This window comes from Zootoca vivipara, chromosome 1, assembly GCF_965207765.1.
Source record: "Zootoca vivipara chromosome 1, rZooViv2.hap1.1, whole genome shotgun sequence".
NCBI lineage: Eukaryota > Metazoa > Chordata > Lepidosauria > Squamata > Lacertidae > Zootoca > Zootoca vivipara.
In genome coordinates, this window is record NC_142582.1 from 91807195 (window position 1) to 91830498 (window position 23304).

Consider the following 23304-nt stretch of genomic DNA (forward strand, 5'->3'; position numbering starts at 1 on the left):
TCTTCCCCCGACGCTTTCTGCGAAGTTCCGGAGTTGGGGGGATGGGTCTGCCCCCCCTCTTTCCTCCTTCCTGTCCCACCTGGGACGCTGGCTCTTCTACCCTGCCAGAGCCTTGGATCCCACTTCCTGTTTCCCCACTGGAGCTGGAGCTCTCCCTGCTCTCAGTTGTGCTCTGGGCTGGGCTGGAACTCAGGAGGGGAGGGGCTTCACGATACCCCTTGCCCCTCACATCTAGGAAAGAAGGTAGGGAGGAAGCTGAGAGACAAGAGCAAGATTGATTCAGGAAACAAGCTGTAGGAGTAAGAAAAGACTAGGAGAAAGCCCTTGAATAAGTTGGAGGCCGGGGTTACTGTAAATGTATCTGACTGTGAATCATCCTGTCCTGACATTACCTGAATTGCTACGATGTCACAGAATGCTCAGGAGAAACTACCGGTAGTAGCACAAAGCCTAAGGACACAAGGAACACATTGTTTCTCGAAGGACAGGCTGTGCAGAGACAAAGATGAAATAATTTCCTCTGATCCCTCACCTACATATGAGTCCTAGTAGCTAGCATTTCTCAGGGAGAATCAAAGAGAGTTCTGGTAGGTGTCTGCTCTTGGAAGGAGGAAGGAGGAGTACAGTGGAACCTCGGTTTACGAACACCTCGGTTTATGAATTTTCAGTTTACGAACGCTGCGGACCCATCTGGAACGGATTAATTCACTTTCCATTACTTTCAATGGGAAAGTTCGCTTCAGCTTATGAACGCTTCAGTTTATGAACAGACTTCCGGAACCAATTACACCCATGCTTCGGGTTAAGTACGCTTCAGGTTGAGTACTCTGCGGACCCGGCTGGAACGGATTAATCCACTTTCCATTACTTTCAATGGGAAAGTTCACTTCAGTTTATGAACGCTTCAGTTTATGAACAGACTTCCGGAACCAATTATGTTCATAAACTGAGGTACCACTGTACTGAATTTAGAATAAGCCTTTCCACATTTAGCATACTATTGTATTGCTAGCCACTCAGAGTGGTTGGAGTGACCCAGTCAGATGGGTGGAGTATAAGTAATAAATAATTACTACTACTACTACTACTACTACTACTACTACTACTACTACTACTACTTTTTTCCACCTAGCCCCTGGAACAGTCATGCAAGTACTGTGCAGAACAAGGAATCCCATTTCCCAAAGCTGTGATACATGAAGATGACAAACACTTGAAGGAATGCTATTTGTTTGACAATGCAGAGAATCCAGAAGCACCAATATTAGTATTTTTTCCACAAGTGAATGATAGTTTTCGCTACTACAAAGCACCCGGTATGCTGCTATTATTATTATTATTATTATTATTATTATTATTATTATTATTATTATTATTATTTGTACATTATACTTATAAAGTTATATTTTAAAAGGCAGTTCTGTATTTAGTGGTTTATTTTCTATATGTTTACAGATGAGGAGAAATAGGATAACAGAGGAAAGGGAGACACACAGAAAACCCATTTTCCCCACAATTTTGGAAGCAATTAAGTTCCTCTAAAAACCACTAGAGTCAAGTGTCTGTCCTCAGAAATGACAAGATCTGCAAATTTGGACTCGGTCATATATCTTATTGCAGGCACCCCCAAACTTCGGCCCTCAAGATGTTTTGGACTACAATTCCCATCTTCCCCAACCACTGGTCCTGCTAGCTAGGGATCATGGGAGTTGTAGGCCAAAAACATCTGGAAGGCCAAGGTTGAGGAAGCCTGACTAACAGCATTGGCCTATATCAGGCATCCCCAAACTTCAGCCCTCCAGATGTTTTGGACTACAACTCCCATCTTCCCCAACCACTGGTCCTCTTAGCTAGGGATCATGGGAGTTGTAGGCCAAAGCATCTGGAGGTCCGCAGTTTGGGGATGCCTGTCTTATTGGGACCCACAGTTGTGCATTTTCTTTAGCACAGCTAAGGAAGTCTAGCTTCAAAGGAAGTACCACCAGTGCCAGCCTTGCCATGGCAAGTCTAGCTGACGTTGGCTGAACTTAAACTGGCCTTTTGAAGTTGAATGGACCTGCCTCCTAAAAGTTAATCCTTCCCACCATTGTTCTCTTTCCACCGGCAGGATAAGACCTTCCTGTTAGGTTGGGTCTTTGGAAACTAAGGTGCAGACGATGCTGATCATTGAGCTGCTGTCAGGGCAAATTATATTTAAAATGCTAGCTTTAGATATGTTGTGATGTATTTTAATTATCATTTTTAACTAGTTTGTTGTTTTAATTATTCTGTATTTTATAATACATGTTTCTAAAATGTTGTAAACCACCTTGATTGAATCCCAACCCGGGAGAAAGGCGGGATAGAAATATATTGAATAAATAAATAAGTTAAATCTGTATTCATGAGGCAGTATGATAGTCAGATGGCTGCCACTGGCAGGTGGCAGAGTTTGCTCATCATCAGGTAGTGGTGGCTGGTCAGCCAGCAGCACACTAATAATACTCAGGCACCTTGCACCAGGCCATCTTGTTCAACAATTCTGTACTTGTAATGCTCATAAACTTGGCTCATGGAGCCCCTTGACCTCCTCGGTTCCTCATTAGACTGATCTAGTTCTGAAAATTCCTTGATTATCTCCTTGGATCAGAGGTGTGAGGCATGGAGTTTCGTCAAGATCTCACTGTCTTTCATCTTTTTTTGTTTTGTTTTTGGTTGAATAATACTGTTCTCCTAACACTATAGCAGAGTTGTAAATGGAGCCTACTCTTCTTCAAGGTTGTCAGCAATGGCCAAACTAGCCGTTTCACAAAAGGAACAGTGTGCAACTAATTCTGGTTTCTTTCCCCGCTTTATTTAATGAACTACTGGCACAGGGGTCCCAGATTGTCATCAAATCATCGGTGTGCATGGAAGGGAGGTCTACCCACTTCCTTTCTCAGCCACAATCCACAATCTTCCCCCGCCCCCAGGGATGTCTATAAGACTTTGGAAAAAGACTCCCATTTTTATCCTAAGCTTCGTTGCCATGCCAAGGAGGACTTTGGTCCAGATCATAGCTGGAGATGGAAGGAATACACCTCTTCTCCCTGTGCACTGCGGTCCTGATGACAATTCTAGAGAAAGATATAGAGAAAGATAGATATAAGTAGAGGGGGGAAAGAGATAATTGCTTGCTACTCACTGGAGAAGAGCCCTTTGTACAATATATGAAGGGTCTTAATTTCCTAGCATTGATGTATCAAGGCTCAATAATAGTACCACTAGCATAAAGGTAAAGGGACCCCTGACCATTAGGTCCAGTCGTGACCAACTCTGGGGTTGCGCGCTCATCTCGCATTATTGGCCGAAGGAGCCAGCGACAGCTTCCAGGTCATGTGGCCAGCATGACAAAGCAGCTTCTGGTGAACCAGAGCAGCACACGGAAACACCGTTTACCTTCCTGCTGTAGCGGTACCTATTTATCTACTTGCACTTTGACGTGCTTTCGAACTGCTAGGTTGGCAGGAGCTGGGACCAGGCAACAGGAGCTCACCCCGTTGCAGGGATTCGAACCGCCGACCTTCTGATCAGCAAGCCCTAGGCTCTGTGGTTTAACCCACAGCGCCACCTGTGTCCCTACCACTAACATACAATCCAAGAAATTCAGTTTTAAAACAGTAGTTGTTGTTGTAGTAGTAGTAGTAGTAGTAGTAGTTATAGAATTTATATACCACCCTATACCCGGAGGTCTCAGGGCAGTTCACAGAGAAGAAAACATGTCTTCAATCAAATAGAACAATTTCCGCAGGAAATCTGTGTGCCTTAGCAGCTGTTGAATATGCATGTATGAACTTAATTTTGGTAAATCCCATTCTTACAGCACTACCTTACTGCAATTTTTTCATAGGTGTTAAACGCTCTGCATCAGAAATGAAAGAAGGCAACGTTGATGTCTCCAGTGACTCCACCCCTTACTCTACTTACTCACTGACATTCAGCGAGGAAGAGTACGATCAACTAGTGAAACTGAGTGAATACAACATTCTGAATAACCAACATATGATCCTGGAAGCTTTGCATATGGCAGTGGAACAGAAAAAAATACTGAAGAAGTGCATGAAATGAGATGCTGGAATATGGAGCCAAGCTCTCTGAGCACTCATAAATCTCACTGAACTTTAATTTGGACCAAGAGACCCTATGAGATAAGGCAAGCAATTCAACTCAGGATGTCAACAAAAGTTATCTTTTTCCAAGACTGCTTGTGCTTTTTTTTGAGTGACTGAGATTCTAAATCAGCATGTCACACATTTGCAAACTCAGCATCAGCTGTGCTGATTCTCCCAAGTTGGTTGCTGTGAATCTATCTGTACTTAGCAGGATTAAGGATTATTGTGTTGGTATCCTGTCTATGGACTTCCCATAGACTTCTGTTTAACTAAGATGAGAACAGGATGCCAGACTTGGATGGACTTTGGCTCTGATCCAGCAGGGCTACTATTATGTTCTTATCTCAGGAACAAACCAATTGTCATGCAAAACTTATAATATAGCTCCAGATCCCTTATGTAACAGGCACCAACTCTTACATTTCATTTCTGGGTTTGCTGTTACTATTGGGTAGGGGGCGGGGCGGAGGGAGGTGCAGACTTTTGATAGCAACCATCAGTGATCTACCAGCACATCCTTGTGTGTTTACTAATAATAATAATAATTAATAGTTAATAATAATAATAATAATAATAATAATAATAATAATAATTTATTTATACCCCGCCCATCTGGCCGGGTCTCCCTACGTTCTTACTCCAACGTAGAAGCTTATCCACACTTCCACTTGTGCCATACCAAGTCTATGCGACTAGATTCTTTCAATACTTAATTTATTGACAGCAGCCTGAACTCAGCAGTGTGGCTTTCGCTTCTGCTGCTGCTCTGTTTGGCTTTTGTGGTTAACTAATCAATATTAAGGGACCCAGGTGGCACTGTGGGTTAAACCACAGTCTAGGGCTTGCTGATCAGAAGGTCGGCGGTTCGAATCCCTGCAACGGGGTGAGCTCCTGTTCTCGGTCCCAGCTCCTGCCCACCTAGCAGTTCGAAAGCACATCAAAGTGCAAGGAGATAAATAGGGGCCGCTCCGGCGGGAAGGTAAACAGCTTTTCCGTGCGCTGCTCTGGTTCGCCAGAAGCAGCTTAGTCATGCTGGCCACATGACCCGGAAGCTGTCTGCGGACAAACGCCGGCTCTCTCGGCCTATAGAGCGAGATGAGCGCCGCAACCCCAGAGTCGGACACGACTGGACCTGATGGTCAGGGGCCCCTTTACCTTTAATCAATATTAAAGAAAACATGGTTGTTGGCTCAAGTTATTATTTGTAAGATTAGAAAAATAAAACATGTTCAGTTCGATAATAATGATGTACGTAATGGGGTGTATCTAGTTTCTGACTGGAGAAATGCTCTTCCTGCTTTTGGGCTTCCCATGAGCATCTGGGAAAACAGGATGCTAGGCTAAATGGGCCACTGGCCTGAATCAAGGGGGCCCTTCTTATGTTCTTATGAGCAGTACATTTCTAGCAGCTTTCTTCAAGTATTCAATTCCAGTAACAGAGCAACCTGAGCAACCCAAGTACTCTTGAGTATCACATAACTACTGCCAAATAAAATGGAAGTCAATAAAAACTCTTATATGCAGCCATGTTTCCAATTAATAATGCTTAATGATTCTCTGGATGACACAGGGCTGTCTTAAGCGCCCCTGGCGCCGTGGAGCGACGGATCCCTCCAGCGCCCCCCCTGCCCGTTTCCCAGCGTGGTGGGCGGGTGGGAGCGCGCAGCGCGGCTGCCACAGGCACTGCTGTGCGGCGGGAGGGCAGGCACAGTGCGGTTGCTGTGGGCGCAGCTGCGTGGCGAACCCGCGGACTGGCCGGCCAGCGGGCGGGCGCAGCTCGCGGCGCCCTCCTGGCGGGCCGGCGCCGTGGTGCCCTGCGCCACCCAGCCTGGCCGTAGGGCCGGCCCTGGGATGACACATCCTGTTGTGCAACAGAATCATGCTTCTGTCATGTACATGTTCATCAGTATCACCTCAGTCATCCATCAGTATCACCTCAGTATCACCCATCAGTATCACTTCATCCATCAGTATCACCTCAGTCTTTCTACTCAGCACAAATGTCTACTCAATCACCCACCTTTTCGGACACCCAGGAAACCAAAAATCATCTGGAAAAACTGGTAGAGACTTCAAATAAAACAGCAGAGACTATTCAAGAGCTCCAATCTAAAAATCAAATTATAGAAAAAACTGTGGATAAGATCTCCAAGGAAAAAAGAGGTGGTAAGAAGGAAACGGAAGATATAAGGAAAGAGCTTGATAAGCAAAAGGCGGCTTTTGAAGCCCAACAAGATGCCTTGGCTCTTATGCAAATGAAATTAAGAGAAAAAACCCTCCGTTTTCGAAATATCCCAGAATTACCACAAGAGAACATTGAGATCAGAGTGTCTAAAGCCTTGGCGAATTGGCTGCAGATAGATGAGAGAGAGATAGAAGCAAGAATTGAAGAGGCTTTCAGGATCAACTCCAGGAAAGCAAGAATGAACAACTGGCCGGGAGACTGCTTGGTGTCCTTCACGACCTTATGGCTCAGAAATAAAATTCTACAGACTAAAGGGAAAAGGAGACTGATGATGGACGGTGTCGAGATAGTGGTCATGAAGGAAATCCCACCACACTTTCTTCAGAAAAGAAAGAAATACCAATTTTTGACCAAACACTTGCAAGCTAAAAAGATCTTCTTTAAGTGGGAATACCCTGAGGGTCTTTCACTTTTTTATAAGGGGAGGTGGAGAAAGTTTGAGACGCCGGACTCTGCCGATAGATTTTACAGGACATACTCACAACAACTTGGGGGGGAAAAGACTGGAGAGACTAAGGAGAGACAAGAACCGAGAGAGGAAGAGACGGAAACTGAGGTGGAAGGCGAGGAAGGTGAAACAGCGGCAAGCGATCTTGATGAGGCTGAAGAAGCAGGAGCGATAGTAGATTAATCCTACAACAGAATTGTGGGTTGGACTTTTTTCTACTTCTGACCATTACCCCGTGTCTGTTTTTTCTTCCTTTCTCTTTTTTTCTTCTTCTCTTTTCTGTTTTTCTTTTTCTCTATTTTTTCGTAGCTTTTTTTTTTCTTCTTCTTCTTTTTCCTCTAGTCATTTAATTGGTTATTTCGAATAAATATGAGTATTAAAGTAATTTCTTGGAACATTAATGGATTGAATAATAATAAGAAGAGAAACAGGACTAGCCATATACTGAAAAAAGAAAAGTGGGATGTGATATGTCTCCAAGAGACACATGTAAACATTAAACATGAAAGGGTTTTAAAAAATGAAAAATTGGGCCTAGATTTTGTAACATCCGACACGAAGAAGAAGAGAGGAGTGGTGATATATATAAAAAATAAATGGTGCCCAGAACTGTTATGGAAAGATAAAAAAGGCAGGATCGTAATAGTGAAAACACGGATTGAAGGAGAGAATTGGATCTGGGTGGGGGTATACGCCCCGAATGGTAGCAAAGTGGCCTTTTTTAAGGAGCTAGAGGACCAATTGATGAAATATCACGGAGATAAAATTATACTGTTAGGAGATTTGAACGGAATCAAAAATCCAATCTTAGATAAATCAGGCCCTCACCAAAAGAAAAAACAAAATAAGCTACCAAAAATTTTTGATGAATTGACGGGAAACCTAGATCTGGTGGATGCGTGGAGACATAAACATTCCTCTCAAAAAGATTTCACGTTCTTCTCCCATAGACACCAGGTGGCGTCTAGAATAGACGCCATTTGGATTCCCAGGGAACTTGTTTTGAGACTAGCAAAAGTGGAAATAGGTTCACGCACCTTATCGGACCTGGTTGACGTTTGTTCCAGAGGTAAAAGATAGAAGATGGAGGCTGAATGTGTTCCTGTTAAAAAACTCAAAAATAATCCAAGATGTATCAACACAGTATAAAGACTATTTAGATATAAATAATAGGGGAGAAGTAGACCCCACTATAGTCTGGGACGCTGGGAAAGCAATGCTACGTGGGTTCTTCATTCAACAAAATGCAAAATGGCGGAAAATCAGAGAGGAGAAAAAAGTTAATTTGCTACAAGAAATCAGAAAGAAGGAAAAAAAATTATTAAAAAAGGAAAATGAAGCCATAAAACATGAATTAAAAATTTTAAAATTGGAATATGAGAAAATGATTGATGATGAATTGGATCAAAATTTACAATTTTGGAAATACAAAAATTTTAAATGGGCAAACAAACCAAGCAGATTATTAATCTGGCAACTAAAAAAGAGACAAAAAGAGAAAATTATTAATAAGATTGAATTTAATGATAGAATTCTAGAGAAATCAAGTGAGATTGTGAAAGCCTTTCAAAAACATTATGAATTGGTTTATCAGAAAGAAGGTGCGAATTTGGAGAAAATAGAAGAATTTATTAAAAAACATAATATGCCATTAATACCATCAGATAAGTTAAGAGCGTTAAATATGGAAATAACAGTAGAGGAAATAAAGGAGACCCTAAAAACGATGAAAAATGGCAAGGCCCCAGGCCCAGATGGCCTCCCTACGGAATTATATAAGACCCTGGATGAAGTAATGTTGCCCCCTCTGAAAGACTTATTCAATTTAATATTGGATAAAGGTACCACCCCGCACTCTTGGGAAGAAGCGCAAATAATCTTAATTCCAAAATCAAAGCTAGAAACTCCAACCCCGAACGACTTTAGACCAATCTCGCTTCTGAATAGCGACTACAAGATATTTGCAAAACTGTTAGCGAACAGACTATCCTCCATTTTAGAAGATATAATACAAAAAGATCAGGTGGGCTTTGTGAAAGGCAGATTCGCCAAAGACAATATAAGAAATGTTATAAATATTATAGAACTTTTAGAAAATAGAAGAGACAAACAAGCCGCAATTCTGTCCGTGGACACGGAAAAGGCCTTTGACAGGGTGGCCTGGGACTTTATGCTAAGATTGTTAGAAGAGGTAAAAATGGGGAATAGATTAGAAAGGGCAATAAAGGCCATTTATATTTCCCAAAATGCTAAATTAATTATTAATGGAAAATTCACGAATAAAATTAACATCACAAGGGGGACAAGACAGGGGTGCCCTCTGTCCCCCATCTTATTTATCATCACGCTCGAAATTTTATTAAATACAATTAGGAAAAGCGAGGAAATTAAAGGAATTGTGGTGGGCAATAAGAGTTATAAAGTAAAGGCCTTTGCCGACGATATTATAATAACATCAGAGGACCCGATTACAAGCATTCCCAGCGCCATCCGGCTGATAGAAGAATACGGGGAATTGGCGGGCTTGAAAATAAATTATAATAAGACAAAATTGTTAGTCAAAAATCTTGAAGCAAATGAGGAAAAAATGCTGCAAGAAACCACAAAACTCAAAATTAGTAAAAAAATGAAATATTTAGGAATTGAGATGACAACAAAAGCAATCGACCTGATTCAGGATAACTATTTAGAAACGTGGAAGCAAATTAGGAAGAAATTTGACGTTTGGGGGAAATTAAAATTAACATTTATGGGTAGAATCTCAGCTGTAAAGATGTGCGTGGTGCCTAAGATGAACTTCCTTTTCCAAAACCTTCCATTGTTGGGGATGGAGAAATATTTTAGGGATTGGAAAAGGGACATTGCGGAGTTCATTTGGAACGGGAAAAAACCCCGTATAAAACATAAGATCCTGATAGACCATAAGGACAGAGGGGGTTACGGTCTCCCAGATCTGGAAATTTTTCATGATTCAGCGGCATTAGTCTGGATTAAAGAATGGGTAGTTTTAAAAAATTCGGATGTATTAGATTTAGAAGGTGATGGGCTAGGACACGGCTGGCATTATTATTTGATGAAAGATAGGATAGACAAGAAGAATTTTTTCATGTTCCATATGATCAGAAAATCTTTATTTAAAGTTTGGTTAAAATATAGGAGATTCTTTGAACCAAAAACCCCTTGGTGGCTCTCTCCAGCCGAACTATTGGCGGTGAGAAGACGTAACATGAATAACACCTGGCCCACATACCGTATGCTCTTGGAAGAAAAGGAAGGAACGCTGAAATTGAGAGAATATAAAGAAATAAAACACCACTTAAATACGTGGTTAGATTATTTTCAAATTAATCAGAGATTACAATTGGATAAGAAAGTGGGATTTGAAAAGAATAAATCGAACCTCGAGGAAATTTTAATCGATAAGGAAGGCAAATATATTTCGAATTTATATCAGATACTATTAAAGTGGGAAACAGAAGAGGAGCTAACAAAAAATTATATGATTAAATGGAGCCAGGATTTGGGAAAAACAATCAGTATGCAAAAATGGGAACAACTATGGAAAAGAGATTCTAGATTTACGCCAAATTATGATCTGATTGAGAATATATTTAAAATGCAAAATCAATGGCATTTAACACCGGCTAAACTGGCTAAAATGTACCCAAATGTAAGCAATATCTGCTGGAGATGCTGTAAAGAAGTCGGGACATACATTCATATTTGGTGGAGCTGTGACCTCATTAAAGACTTCTGGGAACTAGTCTATAAAGAGTTAAAGAAAATCGTGAAATACTCTTTTAAGAAACAACCTGAGATCTTTTTATTAGGGATGTTAGGAGAGGACATAAAACCGAATGACAGATGTGTAGTGAGCTATGCAACGGCGGCAGCTAGACTCTTATTGGCAAGAGCATGGAAATCTCAAGAGATTCCAAAGAAGGAGGATTGGTTACATAAATTAATATTATATTACAATTTAGCAAGAAAACATGAATTATTGAAGGAAACAAATGTGAAGGATAAATTAAAGAATTGGGAATCACTTACCATTTATCTTAGTACACACATAGATAATCCGTCTCTTCTCTCCGACGTAGCAGGATTCTAGAATTAAGAAGAAAAATGATTAATGTTTTGGATGTCATATTTCTTGTTTCAAATGTATATGTGTATATGTGGATTATACTTATTCTCTTTCCGAGACAGTAAGACTCAAGGATGAAGAAGATAAGAAAGAATTTAATTATCTGGATATTATTTGTATTGTAATATTCTGCATTATTATTTTCAATTTGGATTTTGTTTCTAATTGTACAAAATTGTAATAATGTGTGTGTGATGAAAATATTTATAATATAGATAAGTCTAATTTAGGTTGTGAAGGAATAGGGTTGGGGGTAAGGGCAGGGGAGGGGAAGGGGGACTCTGGAGGTAGGGGGGAGGGGGGATTGTGTTTTTTGTGCCTGTTCTGTTTAGTTGGATTTTTTTTTTCTTTTTTATTGTTGTATATGTTTAAATCTACAATAAACTTTAAAAAAAAAAATCACCCACCTTTTCCTAATTAAATTTGGCAGATGTCCATCACCCACTATCTGCTAATTAAATCTAGTGGATGCATTTCTTCTTAAATTTTGAAAAGACTATTAGCACTGAACTAGCAATGCATATGATTGCTTCTACAAAGGTTACATTGGAGTAGGGTTGCCATGTGCCCAGGAAATCCCAGGCATGTCCTCTTTTGAGGGGCCAACATGCCCATCAGGGTTTTGTTACCATTTTAAAGGCAATGTCCTGGTTTGGGGTCTTTTTAGTTCAGAGGGGGGTTGGCTCAGGTGTGAGCAGATTGGGCCTGGGCTGCTCTGCATGTCGTGGCTGGCCCGAGCCGGGGAAAGAGGCACACAGGCGCAACAGCAGCCCCATGCACCTCTTCTCCTTGCTTGGATGGGCAGCGGCTCAGGCTGTCCTCTTTTTTGCTCTTCAAGATATGGCAACCCTTTACTGGTGAGAGAAAACATTTTCAGCCTGAGGGCCTGAGATTTCTTCTTGCAGGACCAGGCATTGGACTTCCTATACACCAGCCTGTATAATAAGAGACCAATATTTTTGGTTCAAAACAGGCCACAACTTTATTGAATACAGATGAAAGAGGTTTGGTTTGGGCATGGGACAATCTAAATACTTCCGGCCCACCCACTGGAGATGACGCATGGTCAATCCAGGTGGCGGTTCCTAATACTTACATCCAATAGGATGACCCCCCCTCCCCCAGGTGGCAGTCCCTGGGGGGGGGTCATCCTATTAGAACAAACAGGCTTAGCCCCAGGTGCTGGCTGTTTCAATGGGCAAGGGAGGCCCACCGTCAACTCCATTGGCTGGGGGCGGCCCCAGCACAGCCCAAGTCCCAGCCTGCATCCCCATTTACCAAAGCAGGGTTCAGGCTAGGATCCGGTTCCTGATAGGCAGAGGGGGCTCATTCCATTCTTGATTTGGGAATAGAGTAGTTGCTTTGGAAAATGATAATCAGGCATCCAAACAACATGACCAGTCCAACGAAGTTGCTGTTGAAGAATCATTGCTTTGACAATGATGATCTTTGACACCGACATTATTGATTCAACACCAGATGGGCTTTGGGAAGATGACAGGATGGATCTTGGACTCATCAGAGCCTCTCATGTCCCTCCCTAAACTGGGCAGAAGCTTCCTGGGCTTTTGGAAGGAGACATCAGGGGAACATTTAGGGGACTATCCTAGTCCCTTTAGTCCAATGACCACATGCCACTGGCTTCCATGATGATATATATATATATATATATATATATATATATATATATATATATAGTCAAAAGAGTGTGTTGGTAATACAAGGTGGTTGGAGAATATGCTTCCTCAGAGGAGACAGCCATCCCACCCACTAGGACAGACACCCCCAAACTTCAGCCCTCCAGGTGTTTTGGACTACAATTCCCATCTTCCCCAACCACTGGTCTTGTTAGCTAGGGATCATGGGAGTTGTAGGCCAAAACATCTGGAGGGCCGCAGTTTGGGGGTGCCTGCACTAGGAAATGTTTCATTGGTCCCAAGTTCTTTCAGCAAGCAATTTCCAATTTCCCTGAAATATATACAGTAACTAGCTCTGGCTTGTTGTCTGAAGGATGAAGAATCACTGCCATTTCTCTGGCTTGTGGATGCCTATAAATGTGTCATCTCTCTGAGTTATTGACATGACTCCATCCCCAACTAATCAGCATGGAGTAAACTGCTTTACATGTTGCCCAGAGGTGTTCCGGCAATGATGAATATCGGTCAAATGTCAGCCCATCCTTAGGGTTATTTACCGGTAGTTGTTCACCTGCAATATTGTGATTGCTATATATGTTGTGTAAACTGCTCCTGAATAAACATTTCATAACTTTACAGGCAGTTTTGGTATGGAACACCCTAATCCTACACATGTTTTCTCAGAAAGGCAAAATGTGTGGGAGGCACTTTCCGTGCTAGGGATCAGTAGGAAAGGAATTAAAACTAAAACCAGCAGCATTGCAATTTTTTAATACAGTTCTATGACGTAAACACACTTGGAATACTCCATAGAGTTCTGATTGTCTGGCCTCAAAGGAGTTGAGAGTTGCAACATTTGGGACTTCTTAGCTTAGAAAAATGCAAGTAACGGGGCATGAAAGAGTGCATAAAATTATACTTGGTGTGGAGAAAGCTTTCTGTACTGCCGTTTCCCTCCTTTTTCTTCTGCTTGTATTCCTCTCGCCATCTTGCTACTGTTCCTCCTCCTCTAAACTGCAGTCTGTTTTTGTTTTTTTAATCAGAATTGAAAAGTGAAGAAGTTATATCAGTGAGGCAAATACTGTACAGTGGTACCTCGACTTACGAACGACTCGACAACCAAATTTTCCAACTTACGAATGGGGCAAATGGCCACACGCTTACAAATTTCTTGACATCCGAACGGAAACCGTGGCGTTTTTAGATAGGGTTTTTTTGACTTACGAATTTTTAGATGGGGTTGCTTCGACTTACAAATTTTCCCGTTTCCAATGCATTCCTATGGGAAATCGCTTTTCCAATGGCGCTTTTTGACTTACGAATTTTTCGACCTACGAAGGTGCCTTCGGAACGGATTAAATTCATAAGTCGAGGCACCACTGTATATTCCTGCGTATAAGACTACTTTTTAATCCAGGAAAATCTTCTCAAAAGTCGGGGGTCGTCTTATATGCCGGGTCGTATTTCTTATATGGCAAGTATATCCCAAACTCTATATTTTAACAGGAAAAGTTGGGGGTCGTCTTATACGCCCAGTTGTCTTATACGCCAGAATATACGGTAACTGCAAAGATAATGGGATCTTTCTTTAGCAGCAGAGAAAGCACAAGAGATAAAATAGTTGGTGATTAGAACTGACAACCATTGCAACAGAGGTATCGAGCTTAGAAAAAGATATTTTACAGAACAAGAAGAAAATCCTATCCAAAATGTACAGACTACTGCTGGATTGGGAGGTTAAGGAGGAAGAAGTGAAAGATGAAATGATTAAATAGGCAAAGGATTTTGGATACTCCATTCAGATGGATGATTGGGAAAATTTATGAAAAGGAGATTTAAAATTTATGGCTTGCTACACAATAAAGGAATTTTTAAAATGGAAATACTCTATACATGACCCCCAGCAAATTGGCCAATATATATAAAACAAACTCAAACATACGCTGGAGGTGTAAGCAAATGGAGGGAACACATGTGGTGGGGTTGTTTAAAAAAGGGGGATACTATTTATGACGAGTTAGAAAAAATGTTTAAACAAACATTTGTGAAAAAGCAGGAAGCCTTTCTTCTAGCTAGGCATTTTGACATCTGATGAACCAAATGATAAGAGGAGAGTTTTCTTATATGTAACAACAGCAGCGAGAATGCTAATTGCTAAAAACTGGAAAGGAGAGAAAACCCCTACAAAGGAAGAATGGCAAATTAAATTATGTGAATACCTAGAAGTAGCAAAAATGACAGACGCAATCAGGAACCAATCAAACCAAAAATTCAAAAATGAATGGGATTGTTACAGTGTATTTGGAAAAACATTGTTCCCAAACGAAATCCTTAATATGCCTTGACTAATTTTCACAAAGTAGATAACAGGTAGATAATGCATATTATGAAAAGCCAATCAATTAAAAGAAAAAAAGGACACAGTAAAAAAAGATAAGGAAGAAGCATGGAGCCACAATGAGGTAGAGGGAAGTCGATACTAAAGACTTTAAGACTTAATGTAGCAATATTATCTGATGTTGAATTGTTTTGGATTCTTGGTGTGTAGCTTATTATGTCTTGAATAACATATGGATTAACTGTATAAATAATGAAACTCAATAGAAAATATATGAAAACAAGAAAGAACAGACAACCATTTAGCTGGGAGAGCCAGAAGGTAAACTGGAATCTACAGAATGGATCTCTGGGTTGTTTGCAATAGATTGGCAAGGGCTCCTGGCTCTTATTTATTTAGCAACAGCAGTAACACTAAAGGCTATAACGCTGAAATTAAGAAAGCTGGGGGGAACCAGGGGTGGATTTTCATGTAGAAGGACTGTGAGGTCCATTCAGTTTTGGTACTCAAAACAGACCCCTGGCTTCAGGATTGTTTCATTTTAAAGTATATTACTTTTACACTAGACTCCAATCTAGAGTAAAAAACAAAGTTGATCCTGCAAGCCTAAGGTGTGCCTACCCTTGCTTTAAGACACCCCATGTCTCTACAAATGGATGAAGGGAGTGGAATTAATGTTGTTCCACTAGTGGACAGGAGGTCCCACTGGCAAGAGACACTTAATAAGACCAGAATCCCCACAGTATGCAGGAAGTTGCACAGTGTATTCTAATGCAGGGATGAGGAACCTGTGGCACTCCATATGTTGTTGGACTCCAACTCCCAGCAGGGCTAGTGGTCAAGGGTGATGGGAGTTGTGGTCCAACAGGGGCCTTATTCCTATGCTCCTCATACTTGCGTCAAAGTGCCTGAGCACGTAGGGCAGCCTTCACCAACCTGGTGCCCTCCAGACATTTTGAAAAACAATTCCCATCAACCACATTCAGCATGGCTGGGCAGGTGGGAACTGTATCTCAAAACATCTGGGAGGGCAGCAAGATGATAGAGATAGAGATAGAGATAGAGATAGAGATAGAGATAGAGATAGATAGATAGAGAGAGAGAGAGAGAGAGAGAGAGAGAGAGAGAGAGAGAGAGAGAGAGAGAGAGAGAGAGAGAGATAGAAGCCCTTTCCTCTTTTGTAACAGTTGTGTAGAAGAATGAATTTTGGCAGTCATTGCCTATCATTCAGAAATAAGAATAGTGGGACCTGTTGACATTCTTGTTTACACAGCTGTTAAAAGGACAGGAAGCCTTGTCTCCCTTTTCACCTGGCCAGCCTACTGACATCTCTCATCCTGGAACTGAATCATGAGGCCTGCCATGTCCCTGCATGGTTTGATTCACTCTCACAACTCCACACCTGCAAAACTGACTCTCTATGTCTTTGCCTTTATTTACTAATGAATTTTTGTGATTATTTAATAATATTTCTACTCTGCTGCTTCACATTTAGAGTACGTTCAGAAGCCTTGCACAGCCACTCTTGGTTTTGTTCTGGCAGTTTCATCAGGCTGGGGGGTTGGGGGAAGAGAGGCCCTATGCTATGTCCTTACTTTATCTAGGTAACACATAAAATCTCTCTTTCTCCCTCGCCCAATGATGCCTTTGATAAGTAACTTACAGAAGGGAGGAGATGCTACAGGCTCTGCCTAAGATGCTGGGCTAGGGAAATTATTTCTGGGTGGAGACATAAGAACAAATTAAAAACTCTCTGTCTTTTAATATAGTCACCAGGTGTTCTAGAGCTGTCTTTCTCACCGAAACTTTTAATTATGCTTTATTGGAGAAACGCATTTCTGATCCCAAAGATCTGAATGTTGTAGTTCATTCCTTCTTTACAATCAGCAGCCATTGGGAGCACAATATATTGGAATAGCATTAAATGCAGCCCACTGAAATGAGCAGGATCCCCCTTCAATATTGCATGCACATGTACTCTGGGTGGTGTGTTAAATTAACCTAATAGCATTTCCCTTTATGTGGCATATTGGATGGCATTGTTCACAGTCAACGTTTGATAACGTTTGATAAATCACACTATTTGGGGGATGAAAATAAATTTTCCCTGACACCAACCTTGTCCTTGTTTTTCCACCAGCCCCCCCCCCTTTTGTTTGTTTGTTTTTGCTTTCACAAGGATTTGGGCAGCACCAATGATATGGCTGTACTGTTAAATCCGCTTTTAATAATGTTGAGGTGATTTTTTATTTTTTTTAATTGATCGTAAGTCATTTTGGGACTTTCTTAGTGGGAAGCAACATATAAATCTAATAGGTAAAGGACCCCATAGTCAAAGGTGACTATGGGGTTGTGGCGCTCATCTCACTTTCAGGCATAGCTGCCAAGTTTTCCCTTTTCTTGCAAGGAAGCCTATTCAGCATAAGGGAAAATCCCTGTAAAAAAGGGATAACTTGGCAGCTATGCTTTCAGGCCGAGGGAGCCAGTGTTTGTCCAGACAGCTTTCCAGTTCATGTGGCCAGCATGACTAAACTGGTTCACAACAGAACACCGTGATGGGAAACCAGAGCGCATGGAAACGCTGTTTACCTTCCTACAGCAGTGGTACCTATTTATCTACTTGCACTGGCGTGCTTTCGAACTGCTAGATTGGCAGGAGCTGGGAAAGAGCAATGGGAGCTCACTTCATCACAGGGATTTGAACCGCCGACCTTCTGATCAGCAAGCCCAAGAGGCTCAGTGGTTTAGACCGCAGCACCACCCACGTCCCCTCATAAATCTAATAAACCTAAACTCTTCAAAAAAAATTCCCCTTCATATTCCTGGGGAAAGAGTGAACCCTTGTAGTGAACTGCTGATAACATAATGTTGTTATAGAAATATATGACGCAACCACATTTGAAATACTGTGTCAAGTTCCGCTAGCCTCACCTCAAAAAGGATATTGTAAAGTTGGAAATACAGTGGTACCTTGGGTGTCAAATGGCTTGGCTCCCAAACAAATCGGCTCCCAAACGCTGCAAACCTGGAAGTAGGTGTTCCGGTTTGTGACCGTTTTTTTGGAAGCCGAACTTCCGACACAGCTTCCGATTGAGTGCAGGAAGCTCCTGCAGCCAATCGGAAGCCACGCCTTGGTTTTCAAACAGTTCTAGGAGTCGAACGGACCCCTGGAACGGATTAAGTTCGACAACCACTGATCTAGAGAATGAAGCAACTCTCTGATGCAGAAAGGTTGGGACTTTTTGGTTTAGAGAATAGTTGAGTAAGAGGTGACATGACAGGTGTTTATAAATGGGCTTGGAGAAAGGTCCTACTTGTGCAATTTCCTCTGGTTGGCCTCTGTGAAACCAGGATGCATGACTAGATGCTCCATTGGCCTGATCTAGCAGGCTTTTTCTGCATTCTTATGATGTACTTATCCTGCCAGGGGAGAAGGAAGAGGGGTGCGGTGGGGGCGGGCTGTTGGGAAACACCGAGGCTGATGCCTCTCCCCAACGCAGCGCCGCCCAGGATGATTCGTCACTCATTTGTCCCGTCGCGCTCATGTGACCCATATCCAAGGACACGAGCACACGACACTAGCAGAGTCCAAACAGAAGCTGAGCCTTGAGGTGTGACATCTAAACCTAATTTATTATGTACAAAATCAAACGTAACAGAACAAAGAAAGCATGGCTCCTCTCTCCCTTTCTTCCTCGGAGAGAAGGGTAAAGCAAAAGCAATACAAAATGGAACAGCATGACATCCAGCACTGTGGAATGTAAACACAGACGCGTGACAACTGTTGTGTATTAAAGTAATAGCACAGCCAAGTATGTATTGTAATATAATATACAGTATAGAGTTTATTGTATTGTATTGCAGAGTTTATTTGAATGCATAAGTTCTAGCGGGAACGTATATCATTTGCTGGTTCAGAGTGCAGGATTTGGATCCGCTGCTGGATTGGTTTACGCTGGAGGGAATCCTTGCCATTGGTTACCGCCAAAATGTATCTTTTCCCTGCTAGTTCTCTGTTACTATATAAGCCCCAGTTTTTTCCATTCCCGGTGTTCTGGCTCTTCCTTGTTCTTTGAAGTAAAGAGATGTTGTACCAGATCCTCGCCTCCTGTTTCTTATTTGCACTGAGCTGAAATCACTGAAGACCCACTACACAACAACAACAACAATCACACATCTGCAGCACGGAGGAATGAAATTCCCAACACAGGCCGCCCCGGGTGTCACCACTGAGAGGGGTGACAAAATGCTGGGTGGCACTCACCACTGGGCCTGCAGCGCGCCCAAGCCATGCGCCTCTCCCAGGAGCAGATGAGTGGGAGGAGGCAGGCAGACTCCTTGGAGGCCCCATGGAGTGTCTTGGCCCCACAGGCGGCTGGCCCTGGCCCTGGTCACAGGGCATGCGCACCGCCCCAGGTGCCTGATCAGCTTGCTCTGCTGCAGTATCCTGCCAAGGAAGGAGGTGTCTGCTGCAGGGTGGCCAGTCCTAGCAAATGGGAGGGTGGAAATATTGCCTCACCAGGAGCAACAGCAGAGACAGGGCAGCTGACTTTGTCTTCTTTTCCTCAGGCTAGGATGTCTGTGAATATGCAGTGGTTAGCAAAGGAAAGAAAGCAGCGTTCATGTAAGAATACAAGAAGAGGCCTCTTAGATCAGGTGAAGCGCCTGATCCAAGGAAGTGCCTTCTAAAGGAGCGTCTCCACCCCCATCGTTCTGCCCGGACACTGAGGTCCAGTGCCGAGGGCCTTTTGGCGGTTCCCTCGTTGCGAGAAGCCAAGTTGCAGGGAACCAGGCAGAGGGCCTTCTCGGCAGTGGCGCCCGCCCTGTGGAACGCCCTCCCATCAGATGTCAAAGAGGAAAACAGCTACCAGATTTTTAGAAGACACCTGAAGGCAGCCCTGTTTAGGGAGGCTTTTAATCTTTAATCGATTATTTTATTCTTCTGTTGGAAGCCACCCAGAGTGGCTGGGGAAACCCAGCCAGATGGGCGGGGTATTAATAAATTATTATTATTATTATTATTATTATTATTATTATTATTATTATTATTTGCTTGTGAAAGAGTAGACAAACTTGTTTCAATCCAGGCAAACCATTAGTTCTTAGAAATCCGTGATAAACATGATGATGACAAATATGATAGGTTTGCCATATTTCAAACAGTGAAAATCTGGACAGAAAGTCTTGAGTTTTTTAGTTTTTTATGGGGGGGGAGGGTTGCCCAAAGTTGTTGCCATGCATCCGGACTCTCCCAGATATGTCTGGGAAATTCCGGTCGTATGGCAACCCTAAAATATGAAGAATCAACAGAAACCCAAACAGATAGTTAGTGCTTAGAAAAGATGAGGCTGATTAAATTCATTGAGTTTTGATCCATCCCACTCTTTTTCTAATTTCTTGTTGTGGAAATCTGTGCTTTAGGTCTGCTAGACATTGTGGAGTGCTGGAGGAGACACAACCATTTGTCTTTGTTTTACTAATGTTGATCATTTATTCTGTTTTGTTTTTATTGTTTTTGCCTACTCCCACATAAGCTCGGTCAAAACCAAATGGGTTCTTTATAATTCAGCAGCTTGGTTTTCGTTTTTTTTTTTGCCAAAAGCTTTTATGTGTAAATCAGATCACAGGTAAATCAGGCATGAGTCACGAGGTACAGCCAGTAACTGGAGTGATGGGACTGGGAGAGGAAATATGAGTGGTTTGAATTTGCAAGGTCTGTACCTTCCTGCGCTGGTGACTCCGTGTTTCTGGAGACTAAGATGGAGTTGGCAACCAGCTCAGCATCTGATTTACTCTCAGTCACCTTGCCAGAAGGGGAACAGGAATATTCCTGCCTTGCAGCCCAGACACTAAGATCGAGCACTGAGGGCCTTCTGGTGGTTCCCTCACTGTGAGATGTGAGGTTACAGGGAACCAGGCAGAGGCTCTTCTCAGCAGGGCTGGCTCTAGGGGAAGGCTGGGTGGTGCGGGGCGCCGGGGCGCCGTGCTGCCAGGGGGCGCCGTGCGGCAGCTGCACTGCGCCCGCCCAGCAGCCGCAGCAAGAAACGGGGCGGGGCGGAGGTGCCGGAGCAATCTCCGCACCAGGGCGCCCGACATGCTTAAGATGGCCCTGCTTCTCGGTAGTCGCATCCGCCCTGTGGAACGCCCTCCCATCAGATGTCAAGGAAATAAACAACTATCTGACTTTTAGAAAAAATCTGAAGGCAGCCCTGGATATTACCAATGTCACAGGGGCAGAGCAAGCCTTTTGGTGCTCCCCCTGGATCCACCTCTCTGCATAGCTGCCAAGTCTCCTGCCGAAAAATGCTGGATCAGCAGCGGCATGGCACCGGAAGTCGCTTCTACGCATGTATGAGCACCGGAAATCGGGCGGCGCCGGCACCGGAAGTCGCTTCTACACATGACCAGACATACGTAGAAGCAACTTCCGGTGCCGCTCTACCTGATTTTCGGCACCAGGACCTAAAATGAAGCCTCCCTGGCAAGTAGGAAATCCGGGGGGGGGGTTAAGGGGTTTTTTTCAATCCGGGCTGCCAGCGGGAAACGGTTTAAAATACGGGGGTTTCCCGCAAAAAACGGGAGACTTGGCAGCTATGTCTCTCTGCCACCTTGACTGCTGGTTCCTTACCTGGTTCAGACACTTCTTGGCACCCCGACTTTGCCTCTACCATCCTTCTAGGACCCTCTCCAGGGTTGTCCAGCTCCAGCTCCCCAAGTCCCTCCCACTCCTCAAGTGATCCAACCATCCCCTCCACTACACCTCAATGGAGACTCAGGGCAATTCGTAATAAAATTACATGTCTGGAGATTTGCCTAAGCAAAAAGGTGTTTACCGGTCACCAAAAGCAATGCAGCCCCAGGAAGGTGCCTGCCTAACATTAACATTTTAATATTAATATTAATATTAATGCCAGATCATTGGTCAATCTATATCAGGATTGTCTGCACTGACTTGCAGCAAGTATTTATGGTTATAATCAGGAGCCTTACCCAACTCTACTTGCATACCATCCAAGTGTCCCAATTTCCCAGGGACAGTCCCAGAATTTCAAAAGCCATCCTGGCTTCTGATTTGATCCCAGAATGACTCTATTTCCCCTAACAGTGCTGCCACCGCCGAGCTCAGGAAGGAGGATGAGCTTGTTCCAAGTGGTGGTAGTGGCAGCAGCTGTGGGAGCATCCTGTTGCCTCTCCATTGCTGCTGCTGCTGCTGTTGCTGGCCTTCTCCCTTGGGCAACTTGTGGAAGCTGCTGGAAAGCAGGCAAGGAGGAGGAGAGGCAGCCACCGAGCCTCAGCCCTGCATGACATGCCAGCTCTGAGGGGCAGGCAGAAGGCAGGGCCGCCATGGGCAGGAAGAAATGGGGAGCGGAGCACAAGGAATCTTGATTGTTTTGAAAAACGCTTTGTGTGTCCACATCTAATCTTGCCCCTTTCTAAAATTTATTTATTGGTATGTGTTCTTCTTTCTGTAAATCCCAAAGAATAAACATGTTTCTATTTTCTTTTTCTTTTCTTTTTTTTCTGCGTGCATTTGTATTGGTTACACACACACGAGAGAGAGAGAGAGAGAGAATAAAAAATAAAGTAAAATAGGGTTTAAGGGGTTTTCTCAGGCATGTGTGCTGTGTCTTCTTGGTGTCGTGGTGGCGGCACATGCCCTTCTTCTGAAAGGAAATGCTCTGTGGGGGATGGGGGAACAGGACTCAAAACTGGGGGGGAGGGGTTGAGGAGCGTCAGTTGGGTGAGGAGTGGTAAATCCAACATATGATCTACCGCTGTTACAGCCAATCCCCTGTTGTTACATTTACGTGCTTCACAATACTGTGACAGGCTAAAATAATAAACATTATTGTAATGTGGCTGTGATACACAGGAGCGATGATAAAAGAACACATTTTGTTTCCTGTCCCCAAAGAATTGCCAACCAAAGTTTATGACAAGCTGCAATAGCTAACAATAGTGGCAACTATCTTATGGACCCAGCATTAAATTGATCCTGCAAGTGGATTTGAATACCAGAGCATAGCTGCCAAGTTTTCCCTTTTCTCACGAGGAAGCCTATTCAGCATAAGGGAAAATCCCTTTAAAAAAGGGATAACTTGGCAGCTATGTACCAGAGTAACAAGTTGGACCTGTAAAAAATGAAAATGTTGCAGTGTAGAGTGCTACTTTTTATGGAGCCTGGGAGCCCTTTTCCGTGATATTCCATTCCATTTTCACTCCCCCTGGTTTTTGGATGTCCCCCTGCAACAGTACTCAGGTACAAGAGGCAGGGGTGCCAGTTCCTGGGGGGTCCGAAACAGCTATGTCCCCAGGAACTGGCACCCTTGCCTCTTGTAAAGGTAAAGGTAAAGGGACC

General features: G+C 43.1%; 2 protein-coding genes across 2 annotated transcripts in view; one reads left to right on the forward strand and one right to left on the reverse strand.

Moving 5' to 3' along the window:
• LOC118087182 (cytosolic phospholipase A2 epsilon) overlaps nt 1-5360 on the forward strand; it is a 33851-nt gene extending 28491 nt beyond the window's left edge. The window contains exons 18-19 of the mRNA XM_060283017.2: nt 1133-1316; nt 3869-5360. Of these exons, the coding sequence (XP_060139000.1) occupies nt 1133-1316; nt 3869-4086 (402 nt within the window). The 3' untranslated portion in view covers nt 4087-5360. The remainder of the gene's footprint in view (nt 1-1132; nt 1317-3868) is intronic.
• Nucleotides 1-23304, reverse strand: part of LOC132591998 (uncharacterized) — a 452388-nt gene that overhangs the window by 162549 nt on the left and 266535 nt on the right. The gene's annotated exons all lie outside the window — the stretch shown is intronic.